This window comes from Engraulis encrasicolus, chromosome 3, assembly GCF_034702125.1.
Source record: "Engraulis encrasicolus isolate BLACKSEA-1 chromosome 3, IST_EnEncr_1.0, whole genome shotgun sequence".
NCBI classification, from domain to species: Eukaryota; Metazoa; Chordata; class Actinopteri; order Clupeiformes; family Engraulidae; genus Engraulis; species Engraulis encrasicolus.
Genome location: NC_085859.1, coordinates 44,064,446 through 44,081,309, shown reverse-complemented (window position 1 = coordinate 44,081,309; position 16,864 = coordinate 44,064,446). Strand labels below are relative to the sequence as shown.

The window sequence follows — 16,864 nt, the reverse complement described above, 5'->3', positions numbered from 1 at the left end:
CCAAGACATGTGACAACCAACCTCCCTGTCTGTCTCCAAAAAAGTACTCTCTCCATCTGCACAGACTTCATATACTGGTAGCAATATACACACGTTTCAAGACACACACACACCCACACACAGCAGGCAATGAGGTACTGGACCATACCACGACCTGCCAGGATTGCAGAGGCTGGACATCTAACACCTGTGACATCACCCCCCTACCCCACCCCCTCCAAATGTACTCCGTCCTTCTCTGAATGTGCCACACCCTAGGCTGACCTACAGCATTTCCCTCCATCTCAAGATGCACATGCTCTGCAGAGCAGGCAAGTTCCCATCTATCTGTAGAGATGGACTACTGCAGTGTTTTCAATACTGTACTGGAGTCAGGACCTCATATGGGGTCGCCTGGATTTCAAATGGGATCGCCTGAAATGTCTAGGCGTGAAAATAGTTTAGTAAAAAAGACTCCCAGGTGTAATTCTTGCCGTTTTAATCTACTGGGTTAGCATGATAGACAGATGTTAAATTCGGCCTAAGCCTTCTTCAGCGTCTTTACCATCTTTTAGGTGTGAAAATAGAACACTGATAAATATTATTTTGATCGAAATGCCACATAAATCTTACACTTTGTACTGTGTCTTTCTCTGTGCCACACCCTAAGCTGACCTTCAGCGTTTCCCTCCATTTCAAGTTGCACTGCAGTCTGCAGAGCAGGCAAGTTCCCGGCACTGTGGAGAGCTGGGCTGCTGTCAAGATCAGCTATCAAAGCTGTTGATGTAGTCCAAAACCAAAACCCTAGACCAGAGGGGCGCAGCCGCTGACGGCTTTGACTGGTGTTTCTCAACCTTTTTTTAGGCGAGGCACCCTTTCAATTCATGAAAAAATGTCAAGGCACCCCAAAGCAACAAGCCGTAACATGGTATTGCATCCGATACCACAAAAGTTTAGAAAAGTAACACATTTGGAGACATCACACGACCTACGTTCGAAGTTGCAGCTGACTGGGGAGACCTATATTTACTTAATTGTGCATAAATGGCAGATGAAAGATTCCACTGACTAGCATTAACTTCAATCAATCAACTTCAAATCAATTTAGACGGATATGTATTCTATTACATAATTTATTTATCAGCCACGTTTCCGCGGCACCCCTGAGGGGGTCCCGCGGCACCCCTGAGGGGGGCCCCCGGCACCCCTGTTGAGAAACACTGGCCTAGGACACCCGCAAAGGGGTGTCAGGAGCAAGGGTGTCGTACAAGGGGGTAGAGCATGACAGAGTCACCAGGGCCCCATGTATATACAGGGCCCCACACAGTGTCTGATTTACGTAGCTATATGGCAGGGGGGGCTCCATTGGAGCTGATTGTGCATAGGGCCCACAATGTGCTGCTACTCCCCTGGTTGCGGGCGTTAACTGTAGTGTGCTGTGGTAGCTCAGCTGTAGTTCATATCGATACAACGCTGGAGCTTGTTACCAGGCAGGATGGATCACTCACACAGACATGTCAACAAACTGTCATGAGCGCATGGACACTAGGCCTACACCTCTGGTGATTTCGGTGTGGCTGAATGTTGGAGGTGCTTGAGTTGAAGTGTGGAACCGTGGACAATGGATGCATAGCATATTCTTGACAATATTCTGTCTGCATACACACAGTATTTGCACTCTTCCCTTTGTGTGTTTCTTTCACTCTCCTCCTTCTCTCTCTTTTTCAATGTGTACGTGACGCGTGCCTGAATTTATTTAGACTCCTGAAGATATATCATGACTGCTGGTTCGTATGTCACAGCCAATGCCAGAGCTCAACTTTCCACCAAGTAGTATCTACAGTATATCACCTCCTGTTCACAGCTGAGATGTACTTCCATTGCCATATTCTTAAAAGGATTTGCCTATACAAACTATATATACTGTACAAAATATTGCCTGTGTGTGAGTGTGTGTGTGTTTCTGCATGATTGTGTGTGTGTGGATATGTTGCATCCCATCTTGCGTGTTAGACAGTTTGCGCTCCACACATTTGTAACATGAGAGTGGGGTGTACAGGGCTATTTCTGGCTAGTTACAGTAGGCTGCTGAACAACTGGGATGTAAGATGGATACCCATGCACTCTAACACACACGCAAATATACGTACGTACGTATCAACATAAACACAAATATCAACATAAACATAAACACAGCAGAAACACTGATAGAGCATACATGATACAACTCCCCTGGTCCTTATTATTGTATTATATGACACGAACCTGGTGAAGTAGTATTGATTGACAGGTTGAATTAACCCCAGTGGTGTAGTGGGGATTTTTAAAGTAGGGGTACGCGATTTTTAACGTCATCAAATAATCATGTGACACCCTCCTACTGTCCTTGACCTTCTATCATTGCTTCTCCGTTTTCATCTGTTTGGTCAATCACCTGCAATACTGCTATGTGCTCATTCCTTTTTTGTATTCAAACATTTGCAGAAGATTTTTAAATAAAAATCTCACTTCAGGAAAAGTTGGTGGACTGCGTACCCCCGTGTACCACGCCTACTACACCCCTGATTAACCCTGAGGTAGTGGTAAATCACCTAATACGAGAGCCTGAAGTCCATTTTCTCGACAAAATAGAACCTGTGGGCTATCTTTTAGCAGATTTACCATTTCATGCAGGTTAATTTAGCCAGGTTAATCTCTTAACCATATTCTCTGAGTTAAGTTATGTTTACAGTTGCTTCTAAGGCTGCCACTCAAACTTCCAAGAAGCGTCTGCTCAAGTCTGCAAGTCTTTTGGGGGGGGGGGGGGGGGGGTTAGATGTTTTGCCTGGAGAGCAGCTGTGTTTCCCTCTGGTCCTGACCAGTTATGCTTAGGGCCTCCAAAACCTTAGCAGAGGCCCTGAGCCCAAAAGGCCATCTACAGTAGCAAGTAGCTGACTTGTGCAAGTCTTCTGGAGTCCTACTAGACTTCCACCTCTGCTACTAAGGACTGAGTGTGACCTTTGCCCGGGAATGAAATTCAATATACTATCAAACACTGTGCAGGTCTCTATGTGAAAGTCAAGTTCTTGCCTGTAACTTGAAGCAAGCTACAACATGTGCTTGAACGCTAGAGAGGGATTCTTTCACTCAAGTCTTCACAAGTGTTTTGTGTTTATCAACATTGCAGAAATGCAGATCCACACTTCAGCTTCAACAGAAACTAATAAAAAGCTCTTTTGTTATGCATACAGTTTAGCACTTACTTAAATTATGCCAAACTACATTTACCTTCATAATTCTTTTAACGTTTTAATAACGACACTGCAATTTATGGTCTGTCCAGTCTTCTGTTGTCCATTATGAGTTTTTGTTTTGAATCTTTTGCTGTACAATCAATTGCTTTCTTGGGACAATGACGTTTAAATTAAGCTGGCCTACATCATGATAGGCCGTAGGGTGACAGCCCTTTTCGTTCAGCCTCGCTCCACAGCTTCCGAACAGCAGGTCCATTAGATGATGAAACGACAAAAGCTATGTTCAACTTACCGTGAAATGTCCGCTTCATGTAATCGTGCACGTAATTAAAACGGTGACATTTTAGTAAGAAATCTTATCCTCTGTAGGGCAGTGTTTCCCAACCACTGTGCCGCGGCACACTAGTGTGCCGTGAGAGATCGTCAGGTGTGCCGTGGAAAATTCTTGGGGATTTTTTTTTTTTTTTAAATCATCGTTATAGAGTTCTTCAGCGGAAGCGGAAGCATGTAGTAGATTGTAGTCTTTCATGTTAGCATTTAAGGACGTCCTGGTTCCTATCGGCTTCCGGCCTCCATTGGGAATGAATAGGGGTAAATTTCAAATAAGCTCCGAGTGCAAGCACGCGCTTAGCGAACCCCCGCAAACTGTCGAGGGTGTTAAAAATAGGCTGTAGGTATGACATGGTTGATCATTTTGTGTCAAACTTCGACATAAATACGATGTTGCGTCCATATGCTAAACCCGGAAGCTTTTGGCGACTACAGAAGCGGCGCCTGTATCTAACGGCATGTACGTGCGGAAGGTTGTACCCATGGCAACCAAAGGAAAGTATGTAGTTCGGAAGTTTTAATGATCAGAAAGGGGTTAGCAATATTGAATTATAATTGTCATGATTTAACATGTGAATACACCAACATGATGATACGATCCGTTCCACTAATGAGAAAGGGATGCGGGGACACGCTAATGTTCGTTGTTGCCGTGCAACTTATATTTTTGCCAAACCTGAATCTCTATGGCGTTTTGCAATGTAAAAAATCGCCATGGAACCGGTAGTCCAAACGCCGCATACAAGTTGACGTCAACGCTGAAGAGCTCTATTATCAGCAAACAATGCCTCTGTCATTTTCTAGTAGCCTAGTAGTGTCTCCTGTTGACTGGCGTCCTAAGCATGAAATAATTCCTTATCACTAGGTGGCAGCAGGTAGCGAATTGCATTGATGTATCTTCAGTAGCCCTAACAAAAAACGTCCATCAGCTGCTAGTCAAAACAATCCTCCAGACATGACTTATAGTTAACTTTGCTTGCGCTGTTTCTTCATTAATTAGGTCAGAAAACCAAAATCCTACCCTGAAACAGATTTGTGTTTTGCTTACAACCTTACTGAAAAGTTAAACGAGTGAGGTGGTGGCATGATTGAGCACACAACGTAGTTTGTTGGTCCGCGTGCTTTCCAGTCGAGTGTGAGGATGCCGAGACCCTTCAAGCCAGACTATCCAACTGCCGGTAAGCATAATATAGCCCGGTTTTAGGGAAAGGGGAAAGCGATTAGGCCTACCTTACCTCGCGGGGAAACTTGCACCTTTGTCACAAACACCCCAGGCACAATTTCCAATCAGTTTTTAATAATAATATGACCGTAATATCTTGCATTTGAAAACATGAGATATCCGCTTCGAGTTCATGGAGCGCTGTCAAACTGTCCGAGTTCTTCTGAACGACCTCGTCCTTTTGCAGCGCTGTGATTGGTCAAACAGCATTTTAGGGCGGGCCTTAGCCAAAGGTGAAAGACGCGGTTTCACATTAAGATTAAGTGAGTAAAATATACAGAGATTGATATTTGTACATATGCATCTTCAGTTAAATATTTCCCAAATGTTGCTACTGTCAGAATAAGCATTATTTTCTGTATTCCTGCCTGCTAATAGAATGTTTTGGACAGAATAACAATTTGTAAATTGTAGGCATACTTTGAAGTTTATAGCTTCTTTAAGAAGTGAACATTAAGTGCACTTTTTATTTGAAAGAGGAAATATAAAATATGACTAAAACAATACAGTTTTGTGTTTATTTCATTGCTATTCAAGACACTTTGTAGCCGCCTATATTAACAATATCTAGTCATTCTTATCAGAGAATTATTTGTTTTCATTATTTCATAATTTTTGGTTGGTGGTGTGCCGCGAGATTTTTTCAAGGGAAAAAGTGTGCCTTGGCACAAAAAAGGTTGGGAAACACTGCTGTAGGGAATGACGATTTTTACGTCACTGGACACCATGTGACCGTTTTAAACCAATCACGTAGCCGATTTACGGGGAAAAAGTGGCAAGCCGTCTGAAAAACTGAAAATAATGACAAGCCGTCTGTTGTTGTTAAGTCTGACCTACCTATAAGAATCTCCCAAAATACCCTTTTGAAGAGGGTATATAATAACAATTATCAAAAATAATACTCGTGCCTACATTTCTGGATTGGGACAAATTCTAAATAAATAATAAATAGTGCTTTATTTACTGAACAAAGCACAATTATGCAATTGACATTTCATACTGTGGATTTGAGCAATTAATGGAAACAATTGCAATAAGTAGGCTATAGATAACCCAGGCTATTGATAACCCTCTAAGTGATTGTAACTCCAAACAGTGCTTTGTTTATAGCACCAACAACTATTGTGCAAGTGGATGATAAGGTTACCTTTTCATGTTCACATATAATAACAATTATCAAAAATAATACTCATGCATATATCTCTGGATTGGGATAAGTTCTAAATAAATTATAAACAGTGCTTTATTTACAGCACAAGGCACAATTTTGCAATTGACATTTCATACTGTGGTTTTGAGCAATTAATGGAAACAATTACAATAAGTAGGCTATAGATAACCCAGGCTATTGATAACCCTCTAAGTGATTGTAACAGTGCTTTGTTTATAGCACCAACAACTATTATGCAAGTGGATGATAAGGTTACCTTTTCATATTCACATTAATAAATGGAAATAATCTAATGATCAATGATAAGGACCATTCATGTATTCATTTATTCACTAATAACTATACAACAAATAAAAAAATCTAAACAAGTGGCATACACATGAACCGGCATTTTCATGAACTGGCATTAACTTATATACATAACCATAATAAAAGGAATAATAATGATACAAATGGAATAGAATGGCGGACACACACACACACACACTACTCCTCGCTGATGGTAACAAGTCCAAGACTGCATTCGTCGACAAGTTCTCAGCAAAAACCAGTTCAGATGTGTTGCGTTTGGCGGGGGTGTGGAACACTAGCTGAGGAAAATCACGACTGAGCCTCTTCTTCAATATATCCTGTCTGTAACACAAATCAACAAAAAAAAGAGGCATATCAGTACAAGCATAGTGGGGCTTCATGTTGTCGCTGATATGCAATAGCCACCCTCACAAATTAACTCGGAGTGAATAAATAATATTGGTGGAGTTTACTTGCTATGCAACAGATATAATACCAAGTATTCCAAAGGGAAGCACATACTGTAACGAACATCACACTATCAAGAATACTGCCATCCTCCTTATTTCAAAATATTACAAGTACAGTATGTGCAGATGACAAGCAGTGTTAGAGAACAATTTCAGTCAATTTCAACATGCAGTTGTAAAGCTCACACTACCCTGGACGTGTCAGTACTAGAGATTTTTTCAGCCTTTTTCCGAGATTCTGGTCATTGTAATGAGGGCAGCGCTTTGTTTACATTTCAAAAAACATTTTTATTCATTCCCAAAAACATCCAAAAGGTTATACAACATCAGCCGACAACTAGCAAACAGCGACACCCTTTAAATATTTGGAGTAGGCCTATGTTGTAAACAATGTAAATGTAAACAAACGCTGCCCCCATTAGAATAGCTCATATCTCGGAAAGGGCTGAGCCGAAAAATGTGCCATCACCGGGTACTGACAAGTCAAGGGTATGAGCAATACAACAGCATATTGAAATTGACTGAAGTGGTCCTTTAAGACACATGTGTGAACTTTCCCTTGGATTTGACAAATTCGTAATACTCGTGTACTCTCTGTAGCAACTTCTGTGGTACTGCACCTCCAGAGCCACACAGTCTCTGTCCTTGATGTGAATGAGGATGCTCTGGTCTTCCTTTACTTCAGCTGCTTCCTGCAACTTGCCTTGTACAAAAGAAAAGAAAAAAGAATGAATAAATAGACAGGCAAACAATTAGACATTTTTCCTGGTGGAGTGGTATTGTAAAAAAAAATGGCGATGGGTGTTGCACCCCCAAAAAAAGCATTCCGTAGCCTCTTACTGCAGATGGGGTTGCCAGCGGGCCTATTCACTATTTGCTGAAAACTACATCATAACAACATTGCTATGACAGTGCAGAGTAACAGATTAAGACATACATATTACAATTTTGGTGACAGTAAGGTTATAACATAGGTGCTGCGCTAAGGGGTTAAGCACACAGATGTACAGCACAGCCAGGACACACCTCTTGAGCCTGGTCACTGAGGCTGCCCAGGGACAGAAGCGGAAAAATCCCAAGTGTACAAGTGAGAGAGGGGGGCAGTGGGGGGTGGGGGAATGGCACGGGGGATGGGATGGCAGAAGCAGTGTCTTAACCAGACAGGCCATCAGGCTGAGGAGCCACATTTCTGAACAGATATTCAGTGTCATATCAACATCAGGCATGCTCTGACATCCATATAAACATACACCCCATCCTATTTAAGACAAAGTGTGTTTCATTTAAACATCTAAAACCTAAAACACTGGGGGTACTATAGGCATGGGGATGTTTTGCAGGCTATTGGAATGTAATTTCACACCCACACACATACATAACACATTATGCCAATTCACACGTGCATTCATATTAGAATTAGACAAAAAAACAATGATTGTGCAGCAGTCAACTTCTACTAACATCTGTGTGTGTGTGTGTGTGTGTGTGTGTGTGTGTGTGTGTGTGTGTGTGTGTGTGTGTGTGTGTGTGGTTTGGGGGATGGGATGCATTCGCATAGACTGTGTGGTGGGGGTGAGAGTAGTCTTACCTGCGGTTAAAGTCTGTGTTTTCGTTCTTTTTGACGTCTGCCACTCGCGACGATAAATTTGCTGTCTTTCTTGCAAATCATGCAGACAGCAGGAAGAACGGGGCCAGAGCTCGTGATGGCCAAGCTTGATCTGGATCGCAGTTTCCTGGTCGGAGTGGTGGTCACAGCCGATGAAGCGGAGGTAGCCTGGCTAGTTTGGGGGTCTTGTTGGCCATCTCCCCTCTCTGCCTCTCGCAAGACACGCCGTGTGACTCGTTCAATTTCCCGCTTGTCAATAAACCTCCGGTAGCATGTGGGATGGAAAGCCGCATCCTCGGGAATTTCGTCAAACTCCAACTCAATACATTGCTTAAAATGTTCTGCTACGTCTCTGCACTCACCCTTCAATTCTAGCCACTGCCGAAAATTTCGATATGTATTCCACCGTATGTTTCTTCATGCTTGACCGAAGATATATGCATGTAACACAACTTGCGTTTCGAAGATGTCTTTTTTTGTACATTTTCGGTCGAGATTTCGTCTTCCTCGGTACTACGAGATGATCGACCAGCTCCTTCGGTAGCCATGCTACTTCCGTTTACTCCTCATCTCAGCTGACATAGCAGTTAGCTGATTCGTTCCTTCTGATGACGCCTCAACCGTGGCACCTCTCGAGGCGAAAAGTATTATTACGCCGGCCGAATATCTACATACGCCTCGGAGACAGTAGTTCGTCATTACACGTTGCGAATTTGAATAGCCTTGCAGTGCGGACTAATCCGAACTGAGGTTTTAAATCCTCTATATAAGTCTTTCTTTTTTATGAACTGAATGTCTGTTTGTTCGGAGGCTGTGGAGCGAAGTTAGGTTTCTGAAGCACTTTTCGAGGGTCACCTTCCGGCCTAATAGCAGGATTTTCTGCAAAGGCAACAGTAGTAAACTATAAATCTGTCAGGTCTGTTAAGATAGATTCACAGAGACAATAGAGTTTACAGCTTCAGCTGTCAACAGCAGGTCACCCGTCACACCAGTCACCAGCTGTCTTAAGAACCGCTTGTCTGTAAAAGCACCAGCTGCTGATACTGTGTGGAACTCTCAAAAATGTAGTTACCCACTATGGATTTGGGCAAGTATGTGGTCACTTCTAATGGAGGCTTGTAAGGACCATAAATGACATGTACTGCAGCACCCTTGAATGATGGACCTGCTAAGCTGATCGAGTTTGGGTCATTGACATTTATGAACGGGGTACCCGCACGTCTGTCCTATTGCATTTTTTTTTTTTTTAAATACTTGATTCAGTTTAATCAAAATATCCTTGGACTTCAGGTCAAAAGACCAGTGCCACATTGTCATGTGGAGAGTGCTCAGTCATGTACGCTTACCGGTCACAGGAGATCAATGTCAGTAAATGTGCTTAAAAAGCATAAACAAGCACTCAAAGTTCAATATTGTGCTTAAGAGGTCAAATGTGTAGACTGTTCCTCACAAGTTCAATAAAGTGTGCTGGGGGTCAGGCAATTTGTCCTATACAAGTCATGTGTGGGTCTGAGAGACTCCATTGTTTGGTCTTGTCTGTGGCCAATACTGGCACACATAGCAAGATAATCCCATGGGAATGTAAACTACATGGTAAGTAGTTCCAATTCAGTTCCAAGGATCCTTTCCAAATCACAAGACTGACCCATTTCCCTCCTTTTGAAAACCCAATACAAAAACCTTTCCATTTTGTTGAAACAAAGAAAACTTGACACATACATTGTTATTTAGTTCTCTTTAATGGCATAAAGAGACTTTAAAAAAATGAAAAAATAAATCAACCGTACCATCCTGATCTCCCCATCTATCCGTGCAGTGGTGCCGTAAGGGGGTGAGGGAGGCTTGTAAACAAGGCTGGTTTCTCTGTACAACACCATCCAGACTTTGCCTCTCCTTGCCACCCACCACCAACACCACCACCACGGGATAAGAGTGGGGGGGGATTCAGGGGGAGCGATTGTTAAGGGAACCTGCCCAGCAGCCTGAGAGAGAGTGGAGGGGGAAACCATGAGCTTTTCTGTACCACACTCTGGGCCCCTCGCACTCTCGAAGACACAATCAGCAACATTTCACCATCAGCTTTCATGTGTGCATGTATGTATGGGTGTGTGTGTGCATTTGAATGAGCGAGTGAGCATTGTTGGTTGGAGTCTTTGTTGCAGTAGAGAGGGGGATAATCTCAGGGCCTGTAAGCCCAGTTTTTGGGACATCAATAAATAAAGGTGGAAGGTTTCTAAAAAAAAGCACTGCAACTAGAACGTGAAATTCTTAGCTGTGTGTGCACGGGGGTAAAAGACTTTACATTTCCCAACAATTGTTGTAGTTAACAGTCACATTGTTTGGTCTGTGTGGGGCATGTGAGGGTCTACCATGTTGTGTCTGCCAGAGACACACACAGATGACTAACACACACGGCCACCAGGTAAGGGAAGGTTAGGATTGGGACGTCTTTAAAACACATATCAACATGAGTATGAGTCAAGACATTTGTCAAAACAGAAGTAGGCACTTCAACCAATTAATTAAACAAATCCTCAAATAAAAATTACAAAGGGGGCATCATGACCGCAGTCAAACAGTCAAACAAAGCTCACTGGCACATGAACAGTGGAAAGGAGTTGCACATGGAGAACAGATAGCCGTGTGTGTGTGTGTGTGTGTGTGTGTGTGCAGAGCACCCCACAGGCCTGTAGCTTCTCTGTAGTTACACTAGCAGGCATGCAAGGATGCTCAATGTAGATGTGTGTGCATGTGTGTTAATATTGGAGCTTCTTGGGCTGTTCCCATGGGAAGGACTCCCGTCCGAAGTGTCCGTATACTGCAGAACGCTGGTAGATGGGCCTCTTCAGGTCAAGCTCCCTACAGAGAAAAAAAAAAGTGATTTAAATTGAATAATTTTATAAAAATAATTGATACATTTGAAATTAATGCTATTTCATTTTTGATGTATGCTGGTCAGAGCTGTTTGCTAGATGCCATTGCAATGTAACATGGCATTTCCCTCTCTAAATATTCTACATTCAATGACAACTGAAGTTCATACACCGTTTTTCCCAGAAGCAGAAAAGGCCCGTTTAAGGCATTAAGGTTTTTTCCCCCCTTTTGAGACCTACCTAACAATGACTCCAGGTCGGAGGTCGAAGTTCTTCTTGACGATGTCGAGCAGCTCGGTCTCGCTCTTCTGGGACGTGCCGTAGTGGAAGATGGAGATAGAGAGTGGGTGGGCTACTCCGATGGCGTAGGACACCTAAACACAAATTAGAACAAATACATTAAATAAACAGCAGTCATTTCATAAAATGTATTAAAAAATGATTAAAATATCCATCTTAGCTACACTATGAAAATGGAATCAGCCAGCAATGACAAGAAACATCCCAGTGTCTATTAACCCTTCTCTTGCCTAGATGTTTTCCCCATTCCAATTCCCCATTTGAGGGGGGAACAAATAAATTCGACTGACTTGTTTATGAAATGCGTTTTTGTTGTTGCATTTTTGGAGGAGAAAACCAACACACCAGAAGTTTTTTTCGCGGTGCAGGTAGTGGGTTACTTGTTCACTCCAGAGGGGAAGATACCGCACACTCTTCCAATCCATCCAATGCTATATTTTGTCAAAACATACCTGCACCAAAACGCGTCTGCACAGGCCGGCTTTGACGAGGCTCTTGGCCACCCATCTGGCAGCGTAGGCGGCGCTGCGGTCCACCTTGGTGTAGTCCTTCCCAGAGAAGGCGCCGCCTCCGTGAGCTCCCCAGCCTCCGTACGTGTCCACAATGATCTTACGGCCCGTCAGACCAGCATCTCCCTACAAAAAAAACAGGCAGTCAACACTGTTGAACCATCTGCAACACATGACTTTGGTGACAGCTGAAATACCGGTACTCCAAGAACAGTTCGCAAGTCTTCTATTGATCAGGATTTACTACACCTTATTTTAACAGGTTTTTTTATTAAATGTTTTATGATAAAGTAGTCTTAAATGATACTGAAACTGAAAGAACCACAAGTTACCAACTGTGGCAGCCAAAGATTGAGACCAAGTCCAAGCCTGACAACTTTGACTCTAAACCCTCTAGGGATGCTTTTTGACAGCATCGTTCCCAACCAAGTTAGCAACTTACTTGGTTGCAATGCAATTTCCCATTGACAACCTGCTAACTTGCTAAGTGGTTAGCAACAAGCCAATCAAACCAAAGTCTGCCTGCACAAGTCCCTCCACTTGGAGGCCAACTTGGCGACGCCTTGGGGCAGCCATTTCATATTTTTTCAACTGAGCATGAGCAGCGTTTGCTTGCGATATGATTGGATCAATCAATGACAGCACAGCTAAGTAGGCAATTGGCCCTTCTTGCCAGAGGGACATGTGTAACGCCGATATGGTGTGTGCTTGCACATCACCTCCGTTCATTTCTATGGACGTTTCCTAAAGTGTTTCATCTCGTCTAGAGTGTCGTGGGTCCGACTCACCTGAGGTCCTCCGATGACGAAGCGTCCGCTGGGCTGCAGGTGGTAGATGGTGTCGTCGTCCAGGTAGACACAGGGCACCACGGCCTTCACCACCTTCTCCTTCAGCGCGTCGCGCATCTCGTCCACGCAGATGTCGTCGTCGTGCTGCGCCGAGATCACGATAGTATGCACGCGCACAGGCAGCATGGCACCGCGGTCCTGACGGTACTGCACCGTCACCTGAGAACAAGAAAACAATGAATCGTCTATTAGAGTGACAAGGCCAAACCCTGCATACCCAATGCAAAGGAGTGCATTTAACATCTCATAGAAAACATCTGGGGCCTATACCAAGAAGCTGGTTCAGGAGTAAACCAAATGGGAACTCCAGGCTCTTCTATTTAATGATTTACCTCGTAATTTAACCTGGTTTACTCCTGATCCAGCATCTTAGTAGACATGGGTTCACCATATTTGTAAACACAATATTGTGAGGAGGGGCAAGACACTGGCAGCCAACCACGTGAGCTAATTTTTTGACCGACAGCGGTTTCCAACAATCAGAGGTTGAGTTGTGCGCAGTTAGTTTTGCGCAGTCAGGGGAAAACAAACATTCAGAACACATGTATAGGCCCCTGCTTTTCAGGAGTTGATGGACCTACCTGAGTCTTGGTGTCGGGTCTCAGCCAGGGCAGGGTGCCATTGCGCCTCAACTCGGACATCTTGGCGTTGAGCTTGTGGGCGAGGGTGATTGTCAGTGGCATACACTCCTCAGTCTCGTCAGAGGCGTAGCCAAACATTAGGCCCTGATTGATACACACACACAAGCAAAGACAGAATGTTTATTTACTGTACAGCACACCTTCTAATGCAGTTAAGAACCTCTTAACCAAAACAAACAAAATCAGATTTTAACAGATGCCTTCATCACACAAACATTATAGTACACTTAACAGTCACTTATCAATACACACCCACACGCTACAGTGTTAGGACCTTCCATTGACTCCAATGCATTTTACTAGCATTCAAACCTAGTGAATAATAAACCTGGCCCTGACCAAAATGATGCCGAACCCTAAGTGGTCATTTAACATAGGTTTTTGCAGATGTTTAATCAAGAACAAAACATTTACAGCAGCTTTTCCTCCTTAGGACCATTGACTAGGTCCTACCTCTGTCATCGGGTCCTAATATGGTGAGTAATTTCACATTTTCTAGCCCTAAAAATGTGGAAAAACACAAGGCAGACACACACACACAGCCACCCACCTGGTCTCCTGCTCCCACGTCCACCTCGTTGCGGTCCAGGTGAACGCCCTGTGCGATGTCTGGGGACTGCTGCTCCAGAGCCACCAGCACGTTGCAGGTCTTGTAGTCAAAGCCTAAAGACAACACCATAGTTTAAGAATGAAAGACAAAACAGGAAATCGGAGTGCTTCTGGCTCTTAAACTTTTACCCCCAGTGATCATCAGTGTAAGGGCTGTCAAACTTAGAAAGGGCTGTCAAACTTAGAAAATCTACCAACCTAGCTTCCCAACTAATACACATGCACAATGTGACTGAAATCAACTCACTTCAAGTAGACATTTAAAATAGGGACGCGCACATGTATGCCAAAAACGACATGATCAAAACTTGAATATGCAGAATTTACACAGAAAATGATATGAACAAAGAACAAAAGCATAAACAGAGATAATTAAAAACCAACAGTGTTCAAGCTAACACACGGCACTGAAGGTAAACCAACACTAAAAGTATTGCATAAGATACTATACAATCAAATATTGAAATAGTAACCTTTCAAAACAATGTCATGCACAAAACCTTAAAATTAACAAAAAATATATTTTTTTAAAAATAGAAAAATCCACAGGAAATGCATCCCACAAGTTTCAACAAGCTCTGACCTTTCGTGGAGTCGTCATAGCCGATGTGTTTGATGGTGTCCCTGACGATCTTCTGGTAGTCCACATTGGCATGCGATGTGATCTCGCCAGCCAAAAGGATCATGCCAGTCTTGGCAACAGTCTCTGCACCAGCCAGAAATACAGTAAATTAGAACAAGATGCCACTGAAGACCGACAAGCTCCACAAAGAAGTATTTTTTAATAGAAAAGTTTTAATGACAAATATACATGCAGAACATGGGAATGACACTTGTGTACAAAATGTGTGCGCATTTTCTGCATATTGGTGTACTGTAGAAGTGCTAAAGCTGTACTGCAGTACTAAAGCATACATAAGCATGAATAACCATAGGAAGAAGTGGGCTTAATAGTGTGTTTGTGTGAGAGTGAGCCGTGTGCACAAGCAGTTAAAGTGTTGTGACCAGTGCCCAGGATCCAAACAGGGAGGCCAGTGAGCTGACTACTGCTGACTCAGGCGGTGCTAAAAGTTGCATCAGACAGGGAGAGAACCGAACGCTTGCTCACCGTGTCTGTGTGTCTGTGTGTGTGTGTGTACGTACCACAGGCCACTTTGGCATCGGGGTCTTGCTTAAGATGGGCATCCAGGACAGCATCACTGATCTGGTCACAGATCTTATCTGCAAAAACAAAAGGCAAACGGTCATGCTCGTTCAACCAGAAGAACCTACAGCACTGGCGACTGACACTGATCAGCTGAGTTTCATAAACATGTAGCCTATCCCTGGACCTCCACCATATAGGCATATTTAACGCCTACACATGGTAAATACATTTCTGACAATGCATTTGTGACTGACCCAATAAGTCATTATGGACGTTACGTAGAGTGCGGCAGCTCTAGGCACCAAGTTTTCCGGTACGACGATGTAAACAAACACGGGTGAGGCACGAGAGGGCGGTTTGGAGGAGCGTGCGCCAGAGCCAACCAGGACTATTCTGCGCAGAAAACTTGTGCCCTCATAGCGCAAACGTCAAGCAGACAGTTCCATGTGGGGAACACGCGCCATTTTTCAACACTGCACCAAGATAAAGTGACGACTTTTCGGTGTTCAGCCGGAGCCTGAATACGACTGTAAATACATTATAATAATTATGTAATGCTGACTAGGCTTGTTATGTCTCATTTGTTTAGCAGAAATGCTATGCTAACCTCCTCTCGGCTAACTCCGTCTGGGCCTTTGGAAGACTCCTGAAGATGTTTTTTATTTGCCCAGCTACAAGAACGTGCAACGCAGGCTGCAGCGTGCACAACCCGTACTAGAAGAATACGACTAGACATTCCTCGATACATAGTTGCACCTCCAAAACACATCACAACAGAGGCATCCACTTTTGACGGTCGAAGTTCAAGAAACGGTGCCGTTTTGGACTAATTCAAAGCAGACTGGATAGAAGCCTGGGTTGCGCAACTCCTATCTCAAGCTAGCAGTTAGATATGCCGCTCTAATAAACAATGTAATGATAATGTGTCTAAGACGACACATCTGTCCGAACACATTTCACAACATAACAAGTAGATAATGTGCTTTATAAATGGGTTTAACGCAAGTGAATTGCAGGCTACTGTATTTAAATGCTAACGTGTTAGCTACCTATCTATCAGAAATGTCTTACCTGGATGGCCCTCTCCTACAGATTCAGACGTGAAAAGGAAGGAATCCTCGTCAATAAGAGCGTTATGGAAACCGTTCATCATTTTTGTGGTTATTAACTGCAGTTTGTATCGCCAATAAAACCCAAAGTGTCCTTGTTTCTTCGTGAGACTCTCGCCCTCCACTAGACTTCGGCGTTACCTCAGGACCGCATGGAAGAAGCGCGTGGTCACGCCGGTATTTATGCTCCTTCTGCAGACGTCATCGGCGCGGACCTCCATGTTTCTCTTGCATCACCCGACGAAACCAAGGAGGAGGCGCGCCGCGCGCAAACACAGCCCAGCCCACTTCTGCGAGCCAGCCTCAATGGTTTATCCCTATCTCATGCGTTTTCACTAGCTCGTGTAAGCACAGTAAAGCTTTAGCACTAGTCATCCTTTGTTTGGTTGTTTCTTTTTCTTTTTTCTTTTTTATTGCTGTTTTTTTAAGTGTCCTCTTCTCTGCCATAAAAATGTGTAGGCTAAATGAAAGACTGCATTAGCCTTGATATTTGTTAGGGGCATTTTTGATTCTTTATATCTCCACT

At 43.4% G+C, this 16,864-nt stretch overlaps 1 protein-coding gene and 1 long non-coding RNA gene across 3 annotated transcripts; both read right to left on the bottom strand.

The window, feature by feature from the left end:
* Nucleotides 1-6,445: 6,445 nt before the first annotated feature.
* On the bottom strand, nucleotides 6,446-9,157 carry LOC134445442 (uncharacterized). Its single transcript, XR_010034252.1, has 3 exons — nucleotides 8,285-9,157; nucleotides 7,317-7,399; nucleotides 6,446-6,568 (listed from the first exon to the last, which is right to left on the bottom strand). It is a non-coding gene; the product is annotated as an uncharacterized LOC134445442 (long non-coding RNA).
* Nucleotides 9,158-10,022: 865 nt separating this feature from the next.
* On the bottom strand, nucleotides 10,023-16,513 carry mat2ab (methionine adenosyltransferase 2Ab). Of its 2 annotated transcripts, XM_063195498.1 has the most exons (9): nucleotides 16,301-16,513; nucleotides 15,226-15,303; nucleotides 14,666-14,788; nucleotides 14,024-14,136; nucleotides 13,414-13,557; nucleotides 12,773-12,991; nucleotides 11,928-12,110; nucleotides 11,416-11,549; nucleotides 10,023-11,161 (listed from the first exon to the last, which is right to left on the bottom strand). In XM_063195498.1, exons 1-9 carry the CDS (start codon nucleotides 16,380-16,382, stop codon nucleotides 11,059-11,061), a joined length of 1,179 nt encoding a protein of 392 aa, XP_063051568.1. In that variant the 5' UTR covers nucleotides 16,383-16,513; the 3' UTR covers nucleotides 10,023-11,058. The 2 variants fall into 2 exon arrangements, with proteins under 2 accessions (XP_063051568.1, XP_063051569.1); XM_063195499.1 differs by lacking the exon at nucleotides 10,023-11,161 and having other exon boundaries at nucleotides 11,412-11,549.
* Nucleotides 16,514-16,864: the final 351 nt, after the last annotated feature.